Source organism: Nelumbo lutea, chromosome 3 (assembly GCF_056320005.1).
Source record: "Nelumbo lutea isolate HS-2025 chromosome 3, American lotus-T2T, whole genome shotgun sequence".
Taxonomy (NCBI): domain Eukaryota; kingdom Viridiplantae; phylum Streptophyta; class Magnoliopsida; order Proteales; family Nelumbonaceae; genus Nelumbo; species Nelumbo lutea.
The window spans coordinates 32876380-32903784 of NC_142686.1; the positions used below are offsets into that span (position 1 = coordinate 32876380).

The window sequence follows — 27405 nt, forward strand, 5'->3', positions numbered from 1 at the left end:
GGCAGCTTAGCAAGAGTTAATGATATATAAAGAAAACATCTAATGAAGAATGAATGAGTATAAAAAATACGGAGAGACGCATTAAGGCTATGTTTGGTTTGAGGGAAAAAGGTAGAGAAAGGTATCAAAACCTTTTCTTTCCTTTCCCTATTTTTCCTTCAAACCAAACATAACCTAAGGGAACTAGATACGTTTCTCTTCACTAAAATAGGCACAATAGTTCCAAGTTTTTAACCAACAACCTCTTTACTGAATTACGTTATGTTTCATTAAGCAGTATTCAATTAACATGCAATTAAATGAAGTTGTTAAATAGCTAGTACTGTCTTGATTTGCCTCAACTCAGCCAGACGCCAAATTGCAACCCAGAAGAGATAACTTGCTTTCTTTCTAGACTAGACTTAAAATCTCCCGGTCACCAGCAGAGATCAATATGAATATAACCATGATCTCCTTTAAAACAACCACTAGTTCTGCTGCCATCTTGCTTCTTATCCTCCTCCTCAGTAGTCTAGCAAGCACAAGCATTGCCCAGAGGAGCAGGAATTCTGCAGGCATGAATGTGATCGACCGGTGCCGGCGACGTCCCGATTGGCGGAGGAACAGACAGCAACTGGCAACGTGCTCGGTGGGGTTCACCGGCATGATGACAAACAACATGGGTAGGGGTGTGAGACATTACACAGTGAAAGACCCCAGCGATGACCCATTGAATCCCAAGCCTGGGACGTTGAGGTATGGAGTGACAAAGATGAGAGGGAAGCTGTGGATAACCTTCCAAAGAGACATGCAGATCAAGCTCCAAAAGCCACTCCTGGTTAGCAGCTTCACAACCATTGATGGACGTGGCGCCAATGTTCACATAGCTGGTGGTGCATGCTTCCTGCTCTATGGCGTAAGTAAAAACCAAACACTACCTCTATGATACTGAAATTAAGGTGATGTTTGGCATTGATGCTGATTCTTCTTTACCGATTTTTTAAAGATGGGTGTGTTTTTCAAAAATTGATAATTTTGTTTAGCATCATTTCTGCTACTTATGTCAATTTTTGAGAAATCAGATTTGAATTTGTTTGGTACTGATTCTCAAGGGCCCATTATTTTTGTATTAGAATTATTATTCAAAAGGGCTGATTTCAATAATTGATTTTTGACCGATTTTTTTTAAATCACTAAAATCGATGACCCTCCAACATGACAGTGATTTTCAAGAAATCATCATCAATGCCAAATATCACCCAGACCCAAATCCTCCCAAATTTTAATGAACACCCACCAGATTGAGTGATTGGTTATCATGCTAGTTGATTGGTTATAAAGTTTTTTTCAGTATCATGTTTTTCCTATGCATCATAGTCGAACCAAATATAAATTATAAATATATTGATCAGTTGGGCTAACCACATTTTTTTCTAGGTTAACTGAAACCGGACTGAAAAACCAAATCTCTAAAAATCAAACCAAAACTGAATCGACCGGTTTGGTTTGGTTTGATTACCCCTTTTTTGTTAGGATTTTCTATTTTGGTTGATCAGTTTTACGGTCTTTGGAATTTTCATTAGCATCCCTAGGTCAGTCCATTTTGTGAGGAATAAACAAAAGAAATGCGACATGATTTCAGGTGACCAACGTTATCATTCACAGCCTCCGGTTCCACCATTGCCGATCTCAGGCTCCTGGTCCGGTGATGGGCCCAGGATCCAAGATTATGCAGTTAGGACAGCTAGATGGTGATGCAGTCCGCCTGGTTGGGTCCTCAAAGATTTGGATCGATCATAACACCTTCTATGAATGTGAGGATGGTCTTCTCGATGTCACTCGTGGGTCTACTGATATTACTGTTTCCAACAACTGGTTCAGGAACCATGACAAGGTGATGCTTCTGGGCCATGACGATGGTTTTGTTCAGGACAAGAACATGAGGGTGACTGTGATCTTCAATCATTTTGGTCCCAACTGCAATCAACGAATGCCAAGGTGATGATCAACTTAATTTGTTTCTGCAAACAGTCAACTCTCTACTGTGCAATATGTTTAAGTCTAGATGGAGAAGATGAAAATATATACTAAATATGGAATTTGAAACTGAAGGATCCGCCATGGGTTTGCACATGTTGCAAACAATCTGTACCAAGGATGGACACAGTACGCCATTGGTGGAAGCATGAACCCCAGCATCAGAAGTGAATCCAATCTCTTCATAGCTCCCAAATCTGGAAATAAAGAAGTAAGACTCTCAAACCTCCCATCCCTTGAATGCTTGTAAGGGGTTTTTTTTTTTTTTTTTGATTTTGAGAGGGGGAAAATTGGTCAATGCCATTTTGGTTTTCATTGACCAAAATATACTTTTTTTTTTCAGATTAATGTGGGATTTATGGAAAATTTATTTTCCCCTCATTGATAATTATCTCTTATGTGGATAAGGAATTTTCACACGTGGAGAGAAATTTTGCCAACACTTGGATGAGATAAAATGCCATTTTTAATAATGGTTTTTATGGTTAAAATGGTCATTATCTTATTTATCTCAGAAATAAAAGAACATGAATAAATACATTTACCTGGATAAATATTTCTCAGAAACACTGAACTAGATAAGTAATTTGGAGAAAAGTAAACTGGGCCTAAAGAGCAACTTTTTTTTTTTTCCTAAATTGAGGAGATAGCTTTTATGAATCTGAGGTTTTCTTGATCTCACAGTGGGTTGTTTCATCAGGTGACATGGAAGCAGGACAGCAGAGGTGATGGGTATTCATGGAACTGGCAATCTGTGAAGGATGTTTTTATCAATGGGGCTTATTTCAGACAAACAGGTAAGAGAGGAACAATGCCGCGCTATAACCGCCAACAGAGGTTCCCTGTTGCAGATGCCAGAACTGTGAGGTCACTAACAAGATCTGCAGGTGCCCTAAGATGCTCCAGAAGTTGTTGAATAATTCTAGCTATGAAGGCACCAAAAAAAGTAGTCGTCTGTATAGACAGATCAAAGAAAATTTCTCCTTTGGTTTCCCTTTATTTTGTCTCAATAAAAAAATGCAAAATTATATGAAACTTAAATAATGTGACGTTATTGGACTAAGAAGCAATTCCTTATTATTATTAGGGCCAACATTTTGTGTCTGTTTTATTAATAGGTTGCATTTGTTTTTGGTGCAAACTGTCATCTATATAAAAGTACATTGGTGGAATAGAGTTTTACATCGGTCATCAATAGTACTTAATGTAAAACTTACATTAAAAACAAACGCGCGGCAATAGAGTTTTACATCGGTCAGTATCTACACTGAAAATTAAACAAACGCAGTCTTAGTGTCAAAGATGTCATTTCCCATCCCCGTCTAAGAAAACCATTAATAAGTAAACCGGTTGCAATTTGCAAACCATAGGGTGTCTTGGTAAGTAAGTATATAGGATGATAAAGAATAATCAGTGCTTGCTACTGCCAATATGCCTTCTAACCTGTCAATGCATCACCTTACCCTGAAAATTTGGGTTGTTGGTGTCCCTTCTTAAAGGAGAATCAGTGCTTCAATATCAAGGATAAATACAAATCATATCTTCATTGATGAATTAAAGTTCCCATAGCTGCATTTCTTTTATAAGGTGTAAAAAGAAACCATTATCTATTGCCCATGTCCAACCTACCTGCCTAAGGTTAACACTGAGCTTAGATATACATATCTCTACTAGGAACAGCCCAGCCTGCTATGTTCTGAATGACATTCAGTGAATTGAGATGAATACGAAATATATTTTAGTATACCAAGGATTATCCTCTATAAATCTTTTTGTCTTTGGTAAAAAGCAAATTCATTAAACCAGAACAAGCAACAATAAACAAAGCAACCAAATAGACACCACAAACCCAGAAGAATACCAGACCAGAAAACGACATAAACAAACTGACACACGACTCAAAGGAACACCTAAACTAAGACCCAACTTCAACAAAAGAACACTTACACAGGAAAACCATCAATTTAACCCAATACCGACACCTTTTCACCATCTATGGAGATTGTGTTAACAACCAGACAGGCGAGCAAGAATATATTGCATAAGAAAGGAGTCCTCAGCCATTCATAAGATTTGTGAGAGAGCCCAACTACTATCTGAAGACAATCTTATTCAAGAATGATTTTGTTCAAGTTTTTGGACTTTGGCAAGAAGGAGACCCTCCAAAGCAGCCATATATATAGCCTTCTGAAAATCCTATTTATGAACTCAGTCTTCCTTACTTCCTTCTTTTGCTTCTTCCTTGACCAACATTTCTGGCATCTTTTTGACATTAATTTCTTCTGCCTTAGGCATTGTTTCCTCCTTTTCCAACTCCAATGCTCTAATCAGATTCTCTAGGCAAGTCTCTGCACACCCAGATTGGGTCTTGGGCATCAAATACTCAGCAACATCTGCAGGAGTCATTTTAGTTTCCCCCATCAATTGGCCAATCCTCTCAAACAACCTGTGCGAGTCAAGCTCCAAATAATTCTTTGCCAAGACTTTGAAAGCTTCAAACCTGCAGTAGGACAGTTCAATGTGCTTGTCCATCCGGCCTCTCCGTATGAGAGCCGGGTCGAGTTGATCCACATGATTGGTGGTGAACACTATCAGTCTCTCCCCTTTGCATGCAGACCAGATCCCATCAATGAAATTCAGAAGCCCAGAGAGTGTAACTCTGCTGTTCTTCTCCTTACCCTCTTCTTCAGCACCCTTTTCAACTGGGTCCTCCTTGTTTGTATGTCCATCTTCTTCCTTCTCCTTCTTCTTCCGTCGACCAGTGAGGTCAAGCGAACAGTCGATGTCCTCGATGACAATAATGGCCTTACTGGACGTCTCGAGCAATAGCCTCCGCAGCTCTGTGTTGTCCTTCACTGCTGTCAATTCGATGTCGTAGACATCATAATCCAGGAGGTTGGCCATGGCGGCAATCATGGTAGACTTGCCCGTTCCAGGAGGTCCATACAGTAAATATCCACGCTTCCACACCTTCCCAATCCTGGCGTAGTAGTCTTTGCCTTTGCTGAAGGCAACGAGATCATCGACGATCTCCTTCTTCTTCTCCGGCTCCATCGCCAGAGTTTGGAACGTCGCGGGGTGCTGGAACGCCACATGACTCCACATGGTCTTCCTGTAGCTAGACCAGCTCTCACTGGGAATGTTGGTGTAGAGCTTCCTCTGCCGGTTTCGCACTTCGATTGCTTTCCCTTGGTCGATTACATGGTTCAAGTAGTACGCAGTGACGAGCTCCCGGTGGCGGCCATGGAAGGTGAGCTTGTAGTAGCGTTTCTCGACGGCGGTGGGGTACAAGGACAAAGATGGTGTCTTGGAGATGGATCTGTGGGAAGACCACCAAAGCTTGACGCCATGGAACTCATCAGTCACCTCCTCGTAGTCGTCCATGCTGAGGATGAGCTTCCTGGAGTTGCTGGCAATATCAGCTCTGAGCCGGCTGGCACGCAGGGATGAATTGGCGATGAGATAGGATTCAATGGCGCTGTAGACCTTGCTGCGGCAGAAGTTATCTCCGTTGTATTCATGGAAGGTGATCTGAATGTAGGGGTTAAAGAAAGTCGTCCATCGACGCACGTACTTCTCGATGAAGCCTCGGAGGTGGCACGAGAAGAATTGCTGAATCAAGGCCCAGAGGAACATTAAGCTCGCCATCTTTGATCCTAACCCCTTAACCCACATCTCCCCCATCGCCATTAATTTTCTTCTTCTGAATTGATCTGATGAGTAGTGTAGGCTGGAGCTGGTTGGGTAAAGAATATATAGAGAAGAGAAGAACAAGAATCAAAGAAGTTGAAGTTTAGTTACTCATGCAGTTCTGGCACCTCTGTACAGTAGACCGTAGCTGTACTTTCTCTGGTTTTCATGCGTTGTGATGGGTGGTGATACTCAAACTGGGACGCTGCCACGCATTCAGAAATGTCTTTTGCATTTGCATTTTTTATTTATCTGGGTTTTTTATTCGATAGCCTGTTATAAGCTATAACTGCTTGAGCAGTGATAATGTTAGTTTTGTGTTCAATTTCTCAGAACCAGCAGTACAGAACTACTATTAAATTGTGTCTAAGCCCTGATTTAAACTTTAATTTATTGGGTTTGGATGGATTTGAGATACATGTGTTTAATTAGGTGAAATGGTGTTGGAGCTTAATATGTATAGGTTGTGAATCTTGTGATTGAATGCAGCCATCTGTCCATCCATGATCATCGCCCACTTCCATACAAGATGCAACCCTTGAGACTGGTTCACAGTTTTACAGTTGGTTACCATAAGGGTAGAAGGTTCAGCCTTTTACTGTAAGAAATCATCAATCATCAATCATCAAACAAGAGACCCAACCTGAAAGCTTGTCCTCACTGGTTCAACTGACATGTCTGAATTATTTATAATGCAATTTGGCCTAGCTAACTAGCTCGTTTGCATTGCCATTCCATTTGCATTGATGAGTGCTAAATTTGATTTCCTTTTTGCTTTATCTTGTCTTATTTTGTTTGTCTACATTGCAGATGAAGTCAAATCTGAACTAGGCAATGTAAAACCTAAAGCAAAAGTGAACAAGAATTTAAAACCTTGTCATTTACACTTTATGAATTTGTGCTAGTGCAAATGGAATTGCATTGTAAAGAAACGGAGCCTTGTTTACTCTTAAAAGGGAAATAGCCTAGAGGGGCCGCCAGACCTCTCAACAAAAAGCCCAAGATGTGTATGAAATATTCACAAGCAAGTGCATTCTGGGAATGCACCCAACTGCATTAAAGAGATTGAACCAGTGTTTTTTGAATACAAAAGCAAGATAAGACCATCCATTTAGTATTTCAAGCTCACAGAATGTATTACCATGAAAAAAAAAATGGAACTCGCCAAAATTTTCTTCTCTCACATTATCTTCTTCTGAACTGCTTATAAGAAAAAACAAAATCTCCTGAACTACATAATATATAAGACCATCTTTCTGTGGGGCTAAACCCCCAAATTACTCTTCTAATTCTCCCCATGCTAAACTAAGCCCAACACTGCAATTTGCCCCCTGCTTTTACACTCCCAGAATTACATAATCAATCTCGTGAAGCATTGGATGAATCGTCACTGGATTCCCCTGATTCTGGACTATCAACCATCTTCTGAATTGAATCAACATCCCCATCATTGGAGAAAGTATGTATTCGAAGAGTGTCAAGATCTTCACTGTATACATGAAAACAAAAATAAAATATTATTAATATATCAATGATGAAATTCAGGAGGATGACAGAAGTTCTGTAAAGACAGAAGGGAAAAGACCTACTCTGTAACACCAAATATTTCCTTGACAATTAAGGAGCTGTCCCTCGAACAGAACTCTGGCAGCTGGTCCAGGAAGAAACATAAAAGGGTAATCAATTCAACTTGCTGCTAACCAACACCCTACTAGTCAAACATGGAATTCACATTGTACACAATAACACGACTAGTTTGAAAACAACTAAAATTCTTAAATTCAAATAACTAGAAATATGATGCAGAAAAAAACCAAGTCACCACTCAAGGGTAGAACATAAGTTGTCCTCCCCAGTCCCCACTCCAATAGGTACACTGACTGTACAATCCACATGCAACCATTTGGTGGGCGATTACAAAAACAAATTTGATATATTGCAGAATTCAGGCAATAATACCATCCATGTCCATTACACTTAGTTTTGACTTTTAGCATTGTGTGATTGAACAAACAATTTTTGGCCTCTCCAATAGAAAGCTGGTAAAATATGAAGTTGGACGACCATGCCATACTGAATAAGTACTAATATCATCTAAAAAATTGAGGCAACAAAGTTATTTAAAATGAAAAGGGAATACTCATAATTCCAATAAAAAAGGGAATACTCATAAAACATCCATTTACCTCAGATAGATAAAATATCTTCCCAAAAAGGGCCTGAACAGCAAGCTTTCGTTTTAAACCCTTTTCCGAGTATCCTGACATATCCATTACTACTGGACCTGAAAAATATGGACAACAAAGCACATTAACTGAGCAATAAAGCATTGTTTTTTTTTTATCAATAGCAATAAAGCATTGTTTCAAAGCTTTATAATGTTCTTTAGCAAGGTATTTTACTTGATAACCTTGAAATAAATGTTAGTTCTACCTGTGTCTGGAATAGAAATATGGGCCAGACTGTTGGTGATAATGCCATGAGAAGGAAAGAACCATGGAGAATTTTTCATCCAGTGTCAATTTTCTAATTTTTGAAAATTTTAAATTTGGTAAATTCTGATGTCCTTTTTAGTTACTTTCTGTTCCATTATTGTCACAGAAAAATGTTCAATTATTCTAAAGGTCATTAATGGTTTTAAGGTCATTATTAGAATGTTTTTAAGATTTAAAAGAAGTTGAAATTGTTGATTCATCACTTTTTTGCAGCTTTAAGTTTTGGGTTTCACTTGATTTCAGTGGGATAAGATGGTTTTAGTTAGATGTACAACAACATGATCTTGTGAACAGCGCATGCTTGGGAAAGTTACTACCATTTTATTGACAGGGTCTTCGTGCAAGAAAGGATTGTACCCCAGTTGATAAATAATTAGATCTTTAGGATTCTTTTAGTTGCCATTTGTATTTTAAAGGTAATTTATAAGAGCTGGCCTACAACATCTTATTGCAATTGAGCTTAAGAGTTAAAATGCTAATTCCAGTTTAGGAAGTACAAAGCCTACCCAAGATGCAAAAAGTCAAGTTTCTATTTTTGTAATTTGACCAGTTCTTGAAAGGAGAAACACATCATTCCTCGGTGGTAAATGCTACAGACATCTATGATTTCTTCAAAGAAGTCATTTGTCCACATCAAGTACCCAAATCCATTTCATCACAAGGGATATCAAGTCTATTAGTTACTTCTGGAAAGCTCTTTGGGTACAAAACTGAGTTCTCTATGTCACAACATCCACAAACAAATGGCCAATAGTTAATAGAAGTTCAGGAAATCTTCTTGGATACTTGATAAAAAGATAGACTTACGGCATGGGGTGTAATTCTACCACAAATGGGGTTTGCATACAATAGCTCAATCAACAAATTGATCCAAAGGGCAACTTTTCAAGATCATCTTAGGCTTCAAGCTCAGCAACCAATGACATGGTCCGATTGCTTGTTCACAAAAGGCATGAAAAAATACATTTATGATGAAGTCTAGTGAAGTTAGCCTGAAACACCAAGTAGCACAAGTCTAAGGCCAACATTCATCAAAATTGTGTTGAGTTCAATTAAGAAGACACAATGTTGATTCAATTATAGCCCAATGATTAAAAAAAGTGATTCCATTATAACCTGAACAATTTCCAGGAGGGGCATACCATAAGCTGATATCTAGAAATGCCTGGGTCATTGGTGGAGTTCTTAAGAAAGTAGGTGCAAATGCAAACCAATTGGAGCTGCTTATTATACATGTTGGTTTTCCTAGTTTTAATTATCAGAGATTTGATTGCATACCATGACTCCAAACATGGTGTGTATTGGGCATGACATTTATCACCCATGGAGCTATTCCCAGGTTCCTCTGAATGACTTCATTTCTGACCCCAATCTTTCTAGTTTTTCCACTCATCCATCTGGAATTCCCACACTCATTTTTTGGACATGTTTCTTGACTACCTTGGAACCACTTTCAGTATCAGCTTGTCCATGTTCATGTCTTTTGACAGTTGCACTCCTTGAAATGCAACAAGGAGATCAGCCCCTATAGAATCCCCAACACCAATTGAACCTGAAAACAAAGCTACAGTATGACCATCTTTGTATCTAAATATCCCCCCTATTTCAGAGGGACCTAGATTACCATGGCTGTTCCCATCAAAATTTAACATGATGAAACCATCTTCAAGTGTAGGTCAACTTCTTGGCTGTGAAACTCTCCTCTTGTTTGAGGGTATAGATCCCTTATTGGATATTCTTAGAGTCATAATTAGGAGTGCAACTCAGGTTGGCCCAATTAGCATTTTGCATTGCTTTAGGCTCAGGCCTTTAGGTTAGGCCCATTCAAATTTTGACAAAAGTCCAACCAAAGCCTGCCTAAGTTCATCCCTAGTTATAATATCACTTTCATCCTCACAGTAGACAAAGTATTTTAGTTACAACCCAATGGTAACCTCACCCATAGCACATCAAAGTGACAGATCATGATGATACTACAGTCCTGAGAACTCCTCAGGTCCAAGGGCAGAAACATCTCTATAACTATGTGATCCATTCTATTAATAGTGACTATCTTGTGATGAATCAAACTTAGCTGAACTAGATCAGTGTGTATCTAATACACACACACACATAGCAATTTGGAGTCTCACCCCAATGACTGAGATCAATGTTTTCGAACCGCCGTTGACCCGGACAGTTGGACTGTTCGGCCTGGGAACCACCAACCCGCCAACCCATTCAATCCGTTCAACAGTTTTTGGCCTTTCTTATTTTAATTATTGTTTTTTAATTTTTTGTCAAAATGGGCTGTCCGTCCAAACCATATGGTTGAACTGTCGACCTGGAAATCGGTGGCCAGAACAGTTTCGGTTCTGGGTCATTTTTTAAAACATTGGATGAGATATTATCACACCATATGATGGAAACCGTCCATGTGCCAACCTTATAAATGAGCTGCCCAAGCTCACCCTTAATTGGGATGTTCTATGTTTACAAAGAACCAGGTAACCCAAATCTCTCGTGATAAGTCTCACTCATCACCTAAATGCCCTACAATGTTACCTAAGGACTTTCCGATCACACAAACATAACCATTAATAAAGTGCCCCATATACAGCACTCTCTTTTTATTAATGAATGAATCAGTACAAAGATACAATATGGCTTTAAATGAGCACATGGAAATCATATTTCCAACACAAACACCCTATAATTCCTGCTATCTCCCACAACAATCCTAGCAATGCAACTCTTGTCAAGGTTTATATTCAGGTTGGATATCCACTCAAACAAATTCACCAACATCCTCAAGTTCTCACTTGCTGAGAGTCACAACCTTCATAGAATATTATTATATCATCTGCAAACTTAAGATGAATGACTACAATATTATCCCTCTTCCCTCCCAACTCTCCAACACTTAATTAATTGCTTCCTATTTGCTCTAGAGATTAGCCTGCCAAAGACACAGGTGTGGGGATAAAAACAAAGGGAAAAAGTGGAACCACTTGTCTTTCTTTTATCAGAAGCAGTACAAGGCTCAAGGAGAGTTGCGAGGTGCATTCCAAACTAAAGACAAATTACAAATAGGCCTAAAACACCCTCCCAAAGTGGGTCCCCTTGTCTAAGCTCTTTACAAGCAGGAAAGAAATCCCTTAATATTCCATTTACCAACACTAAGTTGTGACAAGCATGTAGACACCCAAAGATCCATCAACACCATCTTTTCTCAAATCCACATCTTCTCATGATCTCTAAAAGAAATGACCAGTCTACCAAATGATAGGCCTTTTCAATGTTTAGCTTGCATACAAGCTATCCATAAAAAAAATAATAATAATAAGATGAGTTACATTTTTCTCATCAACTTGTAAATATATTTATTTCCCAAAAAAATTAATATAAGTTTTCAGTTATCCATCAAAAAAAAAAAAGGAAAAGGTAATGAAGACTATACAGATGACAAGAGTAGTAATAGGATGAATTACCTTTTTCTCGCACAACCCGTCTTGAGATCTCATTTAAAATTTCAGCAACCTGGGCATCATCCAACATAGAAGCTTTTCTGAGTTGAATTAGGTCAGCAACCAAGTCAGCATTGAAGGGTTTTTCATTCATCGCATACCGAATGTACTTCCGCAAAACTTCCACCTTGTCAAAACCTGTCTGGAGATAGAGTAAGCTATTGTATAAAGATGCAGAAAATATAAACCAAAAAGAAAGAAGAGGAGAGACAATCATAAAAGCTAGGGGTCCATGTTGTCGATATATGCATGTTTGCTATGCCTCTTCTGTACAAGCACAGAAAAATTAGGGTCCATGTTGTTGATATATGCATATTTGTGAACTCAACCAGGGTTAGTTTGGTCATTTATTGTATAAAGTACACCAGTATAAATACAAGAGGCAACATGCCTCGGTCCTCAAACTTTTTGTTCTCTCCCTCAATCAATCTCATGTCCTCATTCTCTTCCCTTGTTCCCTGTTCTTCTCTCTAACTATATTTTATTTCCAAAACATAATTGAATAAATCAAACAAGTTGGTATCAAAGCAAGTTCTCTCTCTCTCTCTCTTATCAATACCATAAAATTTTATTAAAATGAGCATAAAATGGCAAGTACAGTTTGTTCAAATACAGAGATAAAACCTCTTATCTCTCCCCCAAAAAGCCCCAATTCCCTTACAGTTTAAGGTTCATCAGAGCAAGTTCGCTTCCTTATTCATGTGTCATGTGTGATGCCATATTTATCTAGTATCAGCCGATAGTATGGAGAATTAAGAAAGCTTATCAACAGGATTTAAATTGCTTGATTTTTAAAGGACTTTTGGAGATTGATGTTGGCACTTGTGATGCCTAGAAAGTAATCTAGAGAATTTTGCCCAAAATCAATAAAGATTAGAGATTGAGAAGTTTGATTTGGTAGAAATCTGTGCAATCAGATTGGGTTTGGCATTCAAGTATTTTGTGGCTATTTTAAATTTCTTTAGTAATCAAAATTGATTTGGGGAAGCTTTGGGGTTTCAGGAGTGAGTACACACTTTTCTCCCTCTCTAATTAGTGCAAATATGGGGTCTCTTCACTGGACTGGCTTTGGGGTGAATGTTCTCCCAATTTTACACTTACTGGTGATCAAGAACTTCATATTTGAATTATTAGAAGCCTAGATCACACACAGCCAAGATCAAAAGACCATTAAGATGGGTTTAGACTTTAGAGGACAGCTGATATATCTGCCATAGTCTTGTTAGAAAAGTAGAGAGAAACTTTTTACTTTTTTTTCTGATAAGTAGAGAATCTTTTAACTTGCGTTTTGGAAGAGGTAATTTGCACATCTGTCTAATATTATATGTGATCTGGTCAATCAGTAATTCTGAAAAAGTTATTCCCACATCTTGTGAAAGGATCATGTCCACCACATATCCCACAACTTTCTTGGTGAACAATCCTTGTCATTTAGTTAATGGTAAATTATATTACTTTTTTCTTTTATCAATAGTAAATTATATTTCTCTTTTATCAAAATCCAACCTGGTTCAGGTTTACAAACTCCTGAGTCTGAAATAGTTTTATACTTTTCTGCAATTGTAGGACCAATAGCTCTAAATGGAAGGAAGTTTGAAAAAGAGGAATAAATGGCTATTTTTGAGAAGACAAAAAACTCTTGCACAACCAATTCTCAGCCATAACCAATGATCCACCACTCAATCTTTCAATCGTAACTATAAAGAAAGATAAACACAGAACTTGATTTTAGATACTTCTAATTTTAAATTCTGGCAAATATCATATGGTAAGATGGAACAGGATTTCGTAATAATTAGCTACTTACATCTAACTCTGTTTGCATACAAGACAATCATTATATTCAGGGAAATAATGTCAGTCTCTGTTCGAGATCTCACCTTTTGCATAAGCCCCTTGAGAGATGAATGCTGAACTTCGTCCCTCCCTTTCTGAAACAGTTCATCAATTGATTTGCATAGCATGGCATTTTTGTTCACCTGAAAATCAAACTTGAATCAGTATGTGGTTAAACAAAGTCTACTTCATTTTATCAAAACTCAAATCAGTGATATGGCTAAAAAGAGTCCAGTTCATTTCTTAGATCTTAAAAATAAAAAATATAAACCAGTACTTAAAAAACCAAACTGGAGACTGATCCGGTTTTCTGTCCGTGGTGACAGTCACCAGTTTGACCATCCAGGTTGAATGGGTCCACCTGCTAAAGCTGATCTACCCCTTAGATGGTAATATCGGTAAGCATGGCTACCGGTAAGCTTCTCTTCTGCTAGGGGTGGGTCTCTCAACCTTGATCTTTTTACCTCCCCCCCCCCTCTATTTGACTACCCCATTGACAGACTGATTTCGTGATAATTAAAATATATATTAAAAATAAAAAGGAATAAATTAGTATGAACTGTCAAGCCATGAATAAAGTTGAGCAGTCACTAGTTTAAGCAGATGGTCAGTAGTTCATTAACCAATTCAACGTTTTATTGGCTATTTGGCTTCTAATATGTTTGAGGTAAAAATGGAAGTGGTCTTGCTTCCAGGTGATGGGTTAAACTGTCAAACCATCCGGGTCAACAACAGTTTGCAAACATTGATATAAACATGGGTACTATTTTCTGAACCAAATATAGGGGATTACTGATTTCTTATTGCAATGATTCAAAACAAATGTACCCAAACTTGTAGGACACATCCACCCAGAAGGTCAGATTGATTTATTGATCCCAAACATCTAAAAAGGTCTAATATTGTTCTTTCTTTACTGTTTCTTTCATTCTGCAAAAATGTATAACCTTAAATATTTTGTTATAGTCGGCATGATTGACCGAATTGTCTTGAAACTTTTAATTCTTAGAAAAAGTTGAAAAGAATAAAAATTAGAAGATTGAATCAAGTCACCATGCAAGCATGTCAATTCCTATCCTGGCCTTTCCTTTTGGCAAGTAAATGTTTGGAAAGGAGACCAAGCATCTAATTTATCTAATGACATGTAGAAATATGAAATATCCAAGAAGTCTGACTTCTTTGGAGGACAAACAAATACAATGGTCATTTTTGGACATTTTCAGACAGCAAAGATGCTATAAAAAATTTAAAATTACAAAGTCCACAGTAAAAGGACAACCCTGCCTATACTTTTTTTTTTATCAATAACAGAATGTTTTATTAGATTATAAAAATTGTGAAACTTTGAGTACAAGAGAGGGGAGGTAAAATATCTTAACTCCCCCACAGCAGAGAATAAGAAGGAAAGCTAAAATGTGGCCCAAAACAAAGAATCCTTAAGCACCCCTTGCTTGGCTAACCCATTGGCCATGGAATTAGCACTTCTCTTCACCCAGTTGTACTTCACCTCAATATCCCTACTCAGCCATTTAAAATTTTCCTTTCATTTCTGTAGTTCCACAAACCATTGTTGTCTTCCTTCAACCACCTAATTACTACCTCCGAGTCCCCTTCAATGATCAAACACCGAATGTTTAATTCTCTTGCTCTTTTGATTCCTTCCAAAGCTGCTAAAATCTCTGCCCTAAGAGAGTCACCCTCACCAATAGGGCCAGAGAACATAGCAAAAATAATCCCAGCCTCATTTCTGAAAACTCCCCCAATCCCAAAAGGCCCAGGATTCCTTAAACTACAACCATCAAAATTTAGTTTCATTAATCCTGAAGGAGGGGGGGACCAAGAAGGTCTAGAGGTCCTTTTGCACTGAGCCAAGGTAGCAACTTCTTTCCACTTTCTCAAAAGATCAGCCATGGAGAACTCTGAAAAAAGCTCCAAAGATTTCAGCCAATGACTGACCCTTAAGTGTATTAATCCAGTTAAATTCTCCATAGATCTTTCCTTGTCTGAAAGTTCCACTCTTCCCATACGGACCAGCACACAGCTGCTCTAATGCTTCTCCACATGATCTTCCCTCTTTTCTTAGGCCATCTAGAGAACGAGGGAGAGAACAAGCTTTGCAAACTCACGGGGGGATTCCAAGTGCATCCAAACAAGGATGAAGCCCATTCCCAAATAGTCTTATTAATCGGACAAGTAACCATAAGATGGTAAGTTGTTTCCCCATTAGCTTTACAAAGAACACACCTATTGGGAAGTAAGCAAGAATTAGGTCTTTTTCTTTCAAGCAGGTCGGTTGTGTTTATTCTTTCTAGGAAAGTTTCCCAGCAAAAACTACTAACCCAAGGAGGAATGGGTTTACTTCAAATCTCATTAATAGGGAAGGAAAGGCCAGAGGGAGTAGGAGGATGGACCAAGGTCTCAAAAAACAACGCATAGGAGAAGGAACCATTGGAGGATGGGGTCCAAATTTTGGAGTCATCCTTACTCGGGTCCAAGAAAACATTTTCAAGGGTGGCTAGTAGAGATGACAGGCAGCCCAAATCCGTATCCCTTATTGTTCTCCTCAACCCTAGATTCCATCCAAAACCGGAATTAGAATCAGAAGGAACTAAGAAAGAAGAAATGGGTTCATTATTCAGGTTTGACAACGCATATAAGGAGGGAAATTGGTCCATCACAGATGAGTCCCCAACCCAAGGCTGCTCCCAGAATTTTACGAGATTACTAGAGTTCAGATCATACCTTATCCAAGGGGAGAAAACCGGAAGCAAATCATAAATGGCTTTCCAAAGAGAAGCAGTTGTAGTCCTTGCCAAGATTCCTGGATCTCAGTCATTGTCTTCCAGCCCATGTATACTAGCCACAATCTTCGTCCAGAGTCTGTCCCTTTCCATTAGAAACCTCCATAACCATTTCCCCAACAATGCCATGTTTCATTTCCTGATATTCCCAATCCCAAGCCTTCCTAACTGCTTGCTTCTAGTTACCACCTCCCAACTCACCCTATGGTCTTTCTTCTCCTCTCCTGGTTCCCACAAGAAATCCCTCAACTTTTCTGAAGAAAACTAAGAAAACAGACCTTGAGAGTTTAGCAATGAGGGTTTTGAGAGTGAGAGTTTCGAACATTACCCCCTCTCAGCACCCTAACACTGTTTTATTAAGATAAATTTGAATAATTACAAGGAGACCCTTATTTGGGCAAGAAATTACAAAGAACAAGATATAGAAAGGATGGGCCCAGAATAAGGCCCATTACAGAAAAGAGCATAAACAGTAAGAAAGAATAAACAACATATGGGCCATTCGGCCCATCCTCTCTACACTCCCCCTCAAGCTGAGCATAGATGTCAATCATGCCAAGCTTGCTAGTATCATGTTGAAGTTTTGCCTTGGGAATACCTTTGGTGAGAAAATCTGCCAACTGTCCTTCATATGAGATAAAAGGAAGACATACTTCACCAGAAGAGACCCTTTCTCTAATGAAGTATCAATCAACTTCAATATGCTTAGTTCTATCATGCTGCACTGGATTGTGAACAATATTGATGGCAACCTGATTATCACAGTACAACATCACTGGCTTGTCATGTTCAACCCCAAGTTCCTTCATCAATGATTTTAGCCATAATAGTTCAGAAACTCCATGTGTCATGGCCCTGTATTCTGCTTAAGCTGAAGACCGAGCAACAACTAATTGTTTCTTGCTTCTCCAAGAAACAACATTACTAGCCACCAATCTGCAATACCCAGAAGTAGATCTTCTGTCATCAATGTTTCTGGCCCAGTCAGCATCAGTGTAGGCTTCAAGTTTCATATGACCATGCTTGGCAAACAGAATTCCCCTTCCTGGGGATCCCTTCAAATAACATAGGATTCGCTTTGCTGCTGCCATATGAGTGTCTCGGGGAGCATTCATGAATTGGCTAATGCAACTGACTGCATATGCAATATCTGGCCGAGTCATGCATAGGTACAGAAGTTTCCCAAGAAGTCCCTGGAAGATTCCTTTGTCTTCTAACAATGTCCCATCTGAGACAGAGAGTTTATGACTCGTATCAATAGGAATAGCAAATGGTCTAGCACCCATCTTTCCAGTTTCAGAAAGCAAGTCAAAAACATACTTCCTTTGGGATATAAGAATCCCATCCTTGGATCAAACAACTTCTATGCCAAGGAAGTATCTCAGTTCCCCCAAATCTTTAATCTCAAACTCTGTATGGAGGAAAGATTTTAGATCATGAATTCCTGTAACATCATTACCAGTCACTACAATATCATCTACATATACAATGAGGTATATTGCCAGAGGTTCACTCCTCTTCACAAAAAGAGTATGATCAGACTGTGTCTGCACATAAGCAAAGTTAACAAGTGTTGTTCTAAATCTCTCAAACCATGCTTTAGGGAATTGTTTTAGTCCATAAAGAGATTTCTTTAACTTGCATACCTTTCATTTCATATAAGATCCGTACATCCCTGGAGGAAGAGACATATAGACCTCCTCATGTAATTCACCATTCAGAAATGCATTCTTCACATCCAATTGATAAAGGGGGCAGTCAAAGTGAGTAGCTAAAGATAGAAGAACCCTCACAGATGTCATCTTGGCAATAGGTGCAAAGGTCTCCAGATAATCAATCCCATATGTCTGTGTATAGCCTTTTGCAACCAGCCTGGCCTTGTACTTTTAATGGTGTCATCAGCTCGATATTTGATAGTAAAGACCCACTTGCAACCGACTGGATCCTTCCCTTTAGGCAAATCAACCACTTCCCATGTGTCATTCTTGTGTAGGGCATCAATTTCAGACCTCATAGCATCCTTCCATTCTGGAATATTAAGAGCTTCTAACACAGACCTGGGAATAGGGTTAGAAGCAACAGAAGATAGATAGGCAAAATATGAAGGAAAAAGCAACTTGTAAGAAAGGTGCTTGGAAATGCAGTGAGCAGTGCACTTCCGTTTTCTTTTCCTAACAGCAATGGGAATATCAAGGTCAGGGAAGGATGACTCCAAGGGTGCTGAAACTGTACCTGTTGTCTCATTTGTGACTAGAAGTGTATGAGACTCATGTGTTGTAGGAGAAATAACCTGCTCATTTCTGGATCTTTGCCTTTAATACACCTTGGGATTGAGGATAGGACGAGGAGATAAAGATGGAAGAACACTAGGATAGGGAAATTGGAACGACTGGTCCGCCCTTGATTCATTCGAAGGAGAAGCAGACTCATCAAAAGACTCAACTGGGACAGGAAGAGGAAGAACAAACACCTGTGACAAATCCTCCCCCTGTGGACAATGTCCATCCGAAAGCTCATCAAAGGTGACATCCATTGAGACATACTGAGAGCCAGTCTTTGGATTAAAACAACAGTAACCCTTTTGTGTGGAGGAATAATCAAGGAAGACACACTTGTGGGCTTTGGGTTCAAATTTATGCCTTTGGACACTTGGAACATGTACATAACAAGTGCTGCCAAAGATACAAAGAGGAATAGGAAAAAGATCCTTGTCCGGATGAAGGAGATTGAAGGGAGACTTAAACCCTAAAACCCTGGATGGCATACGATTTATAAGGTAGGTAGCTATGAGAACGGCATCACCCCAAAACCTTGTAGGAACATGTGAGGCAAATAAGATACTCCTTGCAACTTCAACAATATGCTTAGTTTTCCTCTCAGCAACTCCATTCTGTTCTGGGTCCTAACACAGGAGCTTTGATGAATAACCCCCATGTCAGAGAGATAGCAGGATAGGTTCTTCTCAAAATATTCTTTTGCATTGTCAAATCTGAAAATTTTAATCCTGGTATCAAATTAGGTTAGAACAAATTCATGGAATTGTCTTACAAATCTTGGAACTTCATCACGGGATTTCATCAGGAATATCCAAGTGAATCGAGAAAAGTCATCAATAAACAATATAAAATATTTGTAGCCACCCATGGAGGGTAAGTGGTAAGGCCCCCACACATCAGAGTGCACAATATTAAAAGGAAAAGAAGAGTTTTATTGCTCAAAGGATAATTGTTTCTACAATGCTTTGATAACTCACAAGACTCACAATGAAGACTGGACAAACTAATTCCCTTAAACAGTTCAGGGAATAGATGACTCAAGGCAAAAAAGACAGATGACCCAAACGACGATGACACAATATAATTCGACTAATAGACTTTGAAGAAACAGACCCGAAAGCAACATTCCCAGGATGATCAATGCATTGTCCTGAAATATCAAGCAGGTATATTCCTTTCACCTCATAGCCACTCCCAATCACCTTCTGAGATTCTAGATCCTGAAAAACACAGTAGGAACGAAGGAAAGTTACACAACAGTTTAGTGACTTGGTTAAACTACTTACAGGCAACAAATTTGTATTTAGTCTAGGTACATGAAGGGCATAAGGTAGGAACAAGGAATTTGTAGCCTTGATGGTTCCCTTGCCAAAAATAGGGGCAAGTGAACCATTAGCTAAAGTGATTTTATCACATCCAGGAAGCAAGTCATATGAAACAAACAAGGTAGAAATGTTGGTCATATGATCAGAAGCACCCGAGTCAATAATCCAAGGGATCTTAAGATTACCTGAAGTGGTTGCATGATTGGCAGAGGCCCTTATACCTGAATGAGCAAATGCAGAAGAAGTTGAATTTCCTAAAGGGTTGGAAGAAGAAGTCACATCCTCTAGATGACCGATCATCTTCCCAAACTTTTCATATTCTGCTTTCATGGCTGCCAACTGTGCACAAGCAGACATCTCTTCAGTATAGTACTTATCACTATCTGGCCCAACAGCTACATTTGCGCTTCCTGTCCTTTTACTATCATGTTTTTTTCTGAAACCGAATAGGAACAAGATCAAAATGTTATTTCCAGCACTTGTCTTTGGTGTGCTTTGGCTTCTTGCAATACTCACAAACAACTTCTTTCTTTCCTGAGCCACTAAATGTCCCAACAACACCTTTGGGTTTAACCCCCATATTCGTAAAGTGATCACTAATAGCCCTTGAACCTGAACAACCTGTTTTCTCTCTTCACTGTTCACCAAAGCATAAGCTTGTGACAATGAAACACTCTCCTTGGAAAGAATATTTTGTTTTGTGATATCATATTCTGGGTTTAGTCCGGTTAAGAATTCAAACACCATGTTCCTTTCAACTAGTTTTCTGTAAGTCTCTGCATCATTGGTGGTGTCCCAAGTTACAGCTTCTATTAGGTCAATTTCTTGCCACAGAGACTTAAGGGTTGAGAAGTATACAGCTAAAGGTTTCTCCCCTTGCCTTAAATTTTTCACATCACTTCTCAATTTATAGGCTCTAGTCACATTTAGTTTTTGGGAATAGGTTTCTGCAACACTGTCCCAAATTTCCTTTGTTGAATTCATCCATAGGTAGTGTTGGCTAATTTGTGGCTGCATTGAGTTCACAAGCCACCCAATGACAGTAATTTTCTTGCATCCACTTCTTGTAGGATGGATCATCTTCTGGGGGAGCCTTCTTGCTCCCGAAAATAAACCCCCACTTTCCTCTACTGCATATATGAATCTTTACCGATTGTGACCATGCCAGATAATTAGTTCCATCTAGTTTAACTATGGTCGCAGCCAATAAAGAATCACCTGGAGTCCCCCGAACCGGTCCATATTCAGCACCAATCTTGTTTTCAAATTCTGAGGAATTCATCATGTAAACACTTCAAATATGATTTCAGATGACTTCTACAAGTGTACCGAATGAGGATGAGCAAGGACTGAGTTCAACCAACCTCAAAACAGCAATACACAAGGCCAAACTACACCCAGAAGTTGCAAGATCCAAGACTGAAGTAGAACCTTGGTTCAGCCTTCAAGAAGTAATCAGAAAACTTCTAAGCATTGTGCACTCAAACGAAGTTCATTTTCTAATCAGGGACTTCAAGGTAATCACCAAAAAGTAATCAAGAAGAGTAAACCAGTCTGTATTGATGAGGAGACCTTTTTACAAACATAGTGTGGACAATAGAGAAGACCCCACTGTCAAAGGTGAAACAAGTCTCAAGAACAGCCCGTACAGGCCCCCAAAACACAACCAAAAAGAAACAACAATTTGTAGCACTGAAACCAAGGATGTTTCGGCAGTTTTGACAGTCCAAAAAGGAATGAAAACAACCCAGAAATCTCTGGGTTAAACCAGATTAAAAGACAGTCGAATAGTTTGTACAGAAACAACCCAGAAATTTCGAACACTTCAACAGTCCAAACACAGAAAAATAACCCAGAAATCTGAGCACAACTTACAATATTTAAGCTTCAAATTAGAAACCAAGTTGTTTCCCTTTTTTCTCTAATTCTTCCTGGCCACCGAACCCCTTCTCCAAGAGATTTGAGTCTTGGGCACCTTCCAATGACCTCCAAGAATCAGGCAACACGAGTTGAAGCTTCCAGCCCTAGAATACTGAAGTTCAGGCCTGCTCTAATACCATGAAAAAAACTGAGAAAACAGACCTTGAGAGTTCAGCAATGAGGGTTTTGAGAGCGAGAGTTTCAAACATTACCCCCTCTCAGCACCCTAACATAGTTTTATTAAGATAAATTTGAATAATTACAAGGAGGCCCTTATTTGGGCAAGAGATTACAAAGAACAAGACATAGAAAGGATGGGCCCGGAATAAGGCCCATTATAGAAAAGAGCATAAACAGTAAGAAAGAATAAACAGCCTATGGGCCATTCGGCCCATCTTCTCTACATTTTCCACTCTACTTAAGACCTTTATGGGAATCTTAAACACTGACAGAAAGTAAACAGGAAGATTAGCTAGGTAGACCTAATTAAAGTGATTCTCCCCCCTAGAGAAAGATAATTTTCCTCCATGAGGCAAGCCTTTTCTCAAGTATTTCCAGAACCGGGTTCCAAAAGTTGTTCTTCATGGGATTATCTCCTAAGGGGAGACCCAAATAAGTCAATGGCCAATCTGAAATTGCACACCCTAATAACCCCGCATATTCACTTACCTCTCTCTCCTCCAAATTCACTCCCACCAAACAACTCTTATCAAAGTTCACTTTTAGATTGGACATCTGCTCAAATAATTGTATGACCAATTTCAGATTCCTTATCCAATTTATGTCCCCACCTTCACAGAAAAGAATTGTGTCATCTGCGAACTGTAAGTGTGTTAGTGGTACTTGATCCCTTCCTATTCTCCACCCTTTTACTAAGTTCCTCGCATCAGTTCTATGAATAAGTCTGCCCAAAACATCTACAACCGGAGTGAATAGGAAGGGGGAGAGTGGGTCTCCTTGTCTTATTCTCCTTGAGGCAGGAAAGAAATCCCTTACAGCTCCATTCACCAAGATTGAATAGTGGTAGCTCTTAACACAACCCCAAATCCATTTACACCATCTGTTTCCAAACCCAAAACTCCTCATCACCTCCACCAGGAAAGACCAATCAACTAGGTCATAGGCCTTCTCTAAATCTAGTTTGCAAACTACACCCTTCTTCTTGGACTTCTTGAAACTTTCCAAACTCTCATTTGCAATCAAGATTTGATCAGTGATCTGCCTCCCCTTCACAAACGCTCTTTGATTGGGTGCAATAATAGAAGAAAGAACTTTCTTTATTTTTAGAGACAACACTTTTGCAATTATCTGACTATGCACCAAACTGATAGGTCTAAAATCCTTAGGGTGTGAAGCCTCTTTCTTCTTCGGGATCAAAGCAATAAAAGTGGAGTTTAAGCCCCGATTGATTATTCCCCTCCTATGAAATTCCTCAAAGACCCGCATAATATCCTGCTTCACAATATCCCAGCAATCCTGATAAAAAGCCATTGTGAATCCATCTGGGCCTAGAGCTTTTGTCCTATCCATCATAAACACTACCTCCTTAATCTCCTCTATATCAAAAACCCTCTCTAAGCCCTCCCTATCCGCTACACTTAGAGTAGGCCAATCCAGCCCTTCCAGCCAAACCCTCACATTTACCGGCCTTCTGAAAATAGACTTAAAATGATTTACAAAGGCCTCTGCTATTTCTGCTTGGTGGAAAATTACTTCACCTTCGAATTCCAATTTTGAAATGAAGTTCTTCCTCCTTCTGCTATTTGCCAACGAATGGAAAAACCTCGTGTTTCTGTCTCCCTCCTTTAACCATTTGCACCTAGATTTGTGTCTCCAACTTATTTCCTCTTGGAGCAAAAGGTCTTCCATCTGCCTCCTCACACTCCACCTCAACTCTTTGTCTTCCTCTCCAAAGGGACCCCTTACTTCCTTCAAATCCAAATCCTCTAATTGTTCCCGCAAAGTCTGCTTTCTCTCCTCCAATCTTCCAAACTCTAGTCGGTTCCACTCCTCTATCTTAGATTTTAGAAATTGAAGCTTCCTGTGGAATTTCATACCCTCCCACTCTACTGATAGTTTACACTGCTCCCACCAGTCTCTGATTTTCTCAATGAATCTCGGATGAGCCAGCCACATGTTCTCAAACCTAAAGGGGGTAGGTCCATCTCCTCTTAATTCTTCCTTACACATCACTATGGGCCAGTGGTCTGAGGTAAGTCTAGGGAGTGCCCTAGAAGTTAGATTCCTCCAATGCTCTTCCCAATCTGTTGAAAACATGAATCTATCTAGCTTGGAGCAAAACGACCTAGATTGTAGGTTGGACCAGGTGAAATTGTGATTTAGAAGAGGGATTTCTTTAAGCTCAAAGGTGTCCACAAACTGATTGAAATTTCGCATGCTTGTAGTCACCCTCTGACTCGGATTATTAGTTTCCTCTTTGAACCTCACCACATTAAAATCCCCTCCCACGCACCAGGGTCCTTCCCAAAGGCCCCTAATATCACTCAACTCTTCCCACAATTTCTTTCTCTGTCTGTAGTCGTTGGGGCCATATACATTTGTTAAGACCCAATCAAAACCATCTGCCACATGCCTGAATTTCACAGATACTGAGTGATCTCCTATTAATTCCTCGACCCCTACAACCACATCCTCTTTCCACAAAGTTACAATCCCACCTGAAGCTCCCCATGATGGAGCAGTCGCCCACTTTATCCCCCTTGATCTCCACACACCTATTGCATCTACTGTCGAAATCAGATCTCTTAGATTCTTGAATTAACACCACATCCGAGTCAAACTTCTTAATCGCCTCTTTGATAGTTGCTCTCTTCCTCGCACTACCCATTCCCCCAATCCTGCCTATACTTAATGCATGCATCTAATAGAACATTACGTAGGGGAAAAAAGAGAAAGCAAATAAATAAGGATGAATTCTCAATGTTAGTACAATGATGTTCCTGTGATATGATAAGCAAAACATGCTCTTGACAAGGTACATCATCGAAAGAAAAAAGGAATTTCCTAAGGGAAGTCCAACTAAGGGCTAGGGGCAAAAAGGGCATTGGTCAAAGTAGTAAGAAATTATTCAAACGCTCATAATTTAACAATGGATATAGCATTAAACATAACGGAATGGCTAGACATGATTCATGTATCCAATCCCATATAGTTGGGATAGGACTTAGATGAGGATGGTGATGATGTCCAACTAAAACCTGCATTTCCTTCAAGAGATTAAGGAATAAGGCACCACATAAATAACATCCACTAGCTCTTGTATTCCTTTCTACTGATGCTCCTCCACTTTATAGTCTCCACTTGCTCTATGCGAACAAAGCATCAATAGCTCTACCATGATTCCACTGGTTTATGCCATTTTTTGCTTTCCTAATATATGATAGTTAAGTGATGTAAGTTCTCTTCTTCCGATTTCCCAAAAGAAATGCAAAATCGAACAAATTCAAACAACGAATAAAAAGATAACAATAAAATGGAAGGAGCAGAAGAAAAAGAACTGACCAATTTCTTCCTTTTCTCCCTGGGAGAATTGAACTTCCTGACGGTCTTAACGAATGCGATAACAAAAGTTATTCCTGCATAAGCTAGCGGAATTGCCAGAATCCAAGGCAAGGAGCTTCCACCGACTCTCGGCCCGGGAATGGCCTGCGTTACGGAACCTGTGAACTCCACCAGGTCCATGGCCTTCTCCTGAATCCACGGCAAGTCTTCCTCTACTTTCTCCTCTTCTTCTACTGGCTTCTCTGTTCTAGAATTTGGTTGTTGCTGAACTGAAGCTTCTTCGCTCCTCTTCTTTGCCATTGTTGAAACCTGGAGAGAGGTTCTGCATCTATGCTGATGATTAGGCACAGATAAGGATGAAGGTTTAGGGAAGATGAATAAACCACTCTTTGGAGGCGCACGGAAGCGCAGGTTAGTAATACTGGCAGACGAAGCTCCGAGCAGTTGTGAACAACAAGCCATTGCTGCTAAGTTTCTGCGTTCTTCCTCTCTAATCTCTCCACCTCCTCCCTTTCTGTCTCAGTCTCAGTTCTTTCTTTTTATCGTTCAAAGCTTATAACAAAAAGACCCAAAAAAATGAGTCGTTCTAAAATGAACGAAATGCGCAGTGTGCACATCTCTATAGTGAGTTTGGTTTTCAACTTTTTTTTTTTCTTTTTTCTTTTTTCTTTTTTTTGATTTTTTGAAATGGAGTACAAATTCAGTACGTAAGAGTGCAAAATCTTGTTTTTTGTATTATTTTGTATGTATTTGCATTGTACATATTTGTATTTTTTTCCAAACTGAACTAACTGTTACAAAATTTGTATACTTGGTCTCATTTATACTAAAATTGGTTCAAATTTTGCATTACCTTCCTCCTACCTTGATTCTCGCTCATATAAGGTGTGTTTGGTATCATTGTATTGCATATCCACTTCTTTGCCACATCAGTGCTATAAGGCAATTGGATTTCACCAAACCATAACGTTGTTTGGTTTGCTTATTAGGCTCAGTTTGAAAGGAGTATAAATATAGATATATACAGTGCAAATACATACAAAATATAAGGTTTTTTACTCTACATATTTATTGTATTTGTATTCCTTCCAAACGGATACAAAAGTTTTGTACTGTCATTTGTCTAAGTTATGTGAAAGTTACTTTTCCTTCCTTTTCCTATCTTTTCTTTCAAACCAAACACAATCACACCCTTAACGCTTATTGATGATCAATAACCATAATTTATACTAATCGAGTATCAATATGTAATGGTTTAATATAGGATTACAATAATTGAGTATTGGTTCGTAATGAATTGCATTGATTGGGTACCAATTGTAATGGTTGATTATGGAATTTTAGTGGTATGTACCAATTGTAATGGTTAAATATGGGGCCATGAAGGTTTGTGCAAGTTGAATATCAGTTTGTAGTAGTTAAGTATGAGTTTATAACAATTAAGTATATGTTTGGCATCAATCCTGTAGATATAGCACCATTCTCTCTCTCTCTCTCTCTCTCTCTCTCTCTCTTTCTCTCTCTCTCTCTATATATATATATATATATATATATATATGTGTGTGGATTGGAAATGTTGCTGCCAGGTAGAATGTTTCCTAAAACAACAACAATGCCTTCTGTTTGATACTAATGCTCTATATCTATTTTCAGTACTAGTACCCATTATAGGAAATCCATGTGACTGCCACCTCATGTCCCTGTTGGCAGCAACGAGTTCCAATATGAGAAAATGTCAAATTCGGCATTGTTCCAAACCATGCCTTCTCAATTTCTAAGGCATGGCTTGGAGCACCATTTTTTTTAAGAAAAAACGATTCCAAACATATTGATGTTTCTTAGAGCACCACTTTTCACCATTTCCTGGAGTAACGGCATCGATGCCAAACAGACACTAAATATGGCTTGTGATGGTTAAGAATGAGTTTGCAACAATTTTATACTTGGTAAATGTGCATTTGTAATGATCGATTATAGACTGTGAGAGAATTTGTATCATTGAGTATTTGTGATGATTG

At 39.0% G+C, this 27405-nt stretch overlaps 3 protein-coding genes across 3 annotated transcripts; 1 reads left to right on the plus strand and 2 right to left on the minus strand.

Annotated features, from left to right (window-relative positions):
• Positions 1–393: 393 nt before the first annotated feature.
• LOC148864087 (putative pectate lyase 2) lies at positions 394–3101 on the plus strand. Its single transcript, XM_088980274.1, has 4 exons — positions 394–895; positions 1622–1977; positions 2092–2227; positions 2717–3101. Exons 1-4 carry the CDS (start codon positions 434–436, stop codon positions 2930–2932), a joined length of 1170 nt encoding a protein of 389 aa, XP_088836400.1. The 5' UTR covers positions 394–433; the 3' UTR covers positions 2933–3101.
• A 684-nt stretch (positions 3102–3785) lies between these two features.
• On the minus strand, positions 3786–5963 carry LOC148864088 (AAA-ATPase ASD, mitochondrial-like). Its single transcript, XM_088979772.1, has one exon. It carries the CDS (start codon positions 5704–5706, stop codon positions 4225–4227), a length of 1482 nt encoding a protein of 493 aa, XP_088835898.1. The 5' UTR covers positions 5707–5963; the 3' UTR covers positions 3786–4224.
• A 749-nt stretch (positions 5964–6712) lies between these two features.
• On the minus strand, positions 6713–25984 carry LOC148864089 (ribosomal RNA small subunit methyltransferase J). Its single transcript, XM_088977460.1, has 6 exons — positions 25388–25984; positions 13588–13686; positions 11672–11849; positions 7893–7990; positions 7296–7357; positions 6713–7195 (listed from the first exon to the last, which is right to left on the minus strand). Exons 1-6 carry the CDS (start codon positions 25847–25849, stop codon positions 7066–7068), a joined length of 1029 nt encoding a protein of 342 aa, XP_088833586.1. The 5' UTR covers positions 25850–25984; the 3' UTR covers positions 6713–7065.
• Positions 25985–27405: the final 1421 nt, after the last annotated feature.

Coding starts and splice junctions, on each gene's coding strand:
- LOC148864088 (XM_088979772.1), bottom strand. CDS start 5,706: ATGGCGATGGGGGAGATGTGGGTTAAGGGGTTAGGATCAAAGATGGCG.
- LOC148864087 (XM_088980274.1), top strand. CDS start 434: ATGAATATAACCATGATCTCCTTTAAAACAACCACTAGTTCTGCTGCC. Junction 896..1,621: donor CATGCTTCCTGCTCTATGGC/GTAAGTAAAAAC, acceptor ACATGATTTCAG/GTGACCAACGTTATCATTCA. Junction 1,978..2,091: donor TGCAATCAACGAATGCCAAG/GTGATGATCAAC, acceptor TTGAAACTGAAG/GATCCGCCATGGGTTTGCAC.
- LOC148864089 (XM_088977460.1), bottom strand. CDS start 25,849: ATGGCTTGTTGTTCACAACTGCTCGGAGCTTCGTCTGCCAGTATTACT. Junction 11,850..13,587: donor TCAAGGGGCTTATGCAAAAG/GTGAGATCTCGA, acceptor CTCTATCTCCAG/ACAGGTTTTGACAAGGTGGA. Junction 7,196..7,295: donor GAAATATTTGGTGTTACAGA/GTAGGTCTTTTC, acceptor TCATGTATACAG/TGAAGATCTTGACACTCTTC.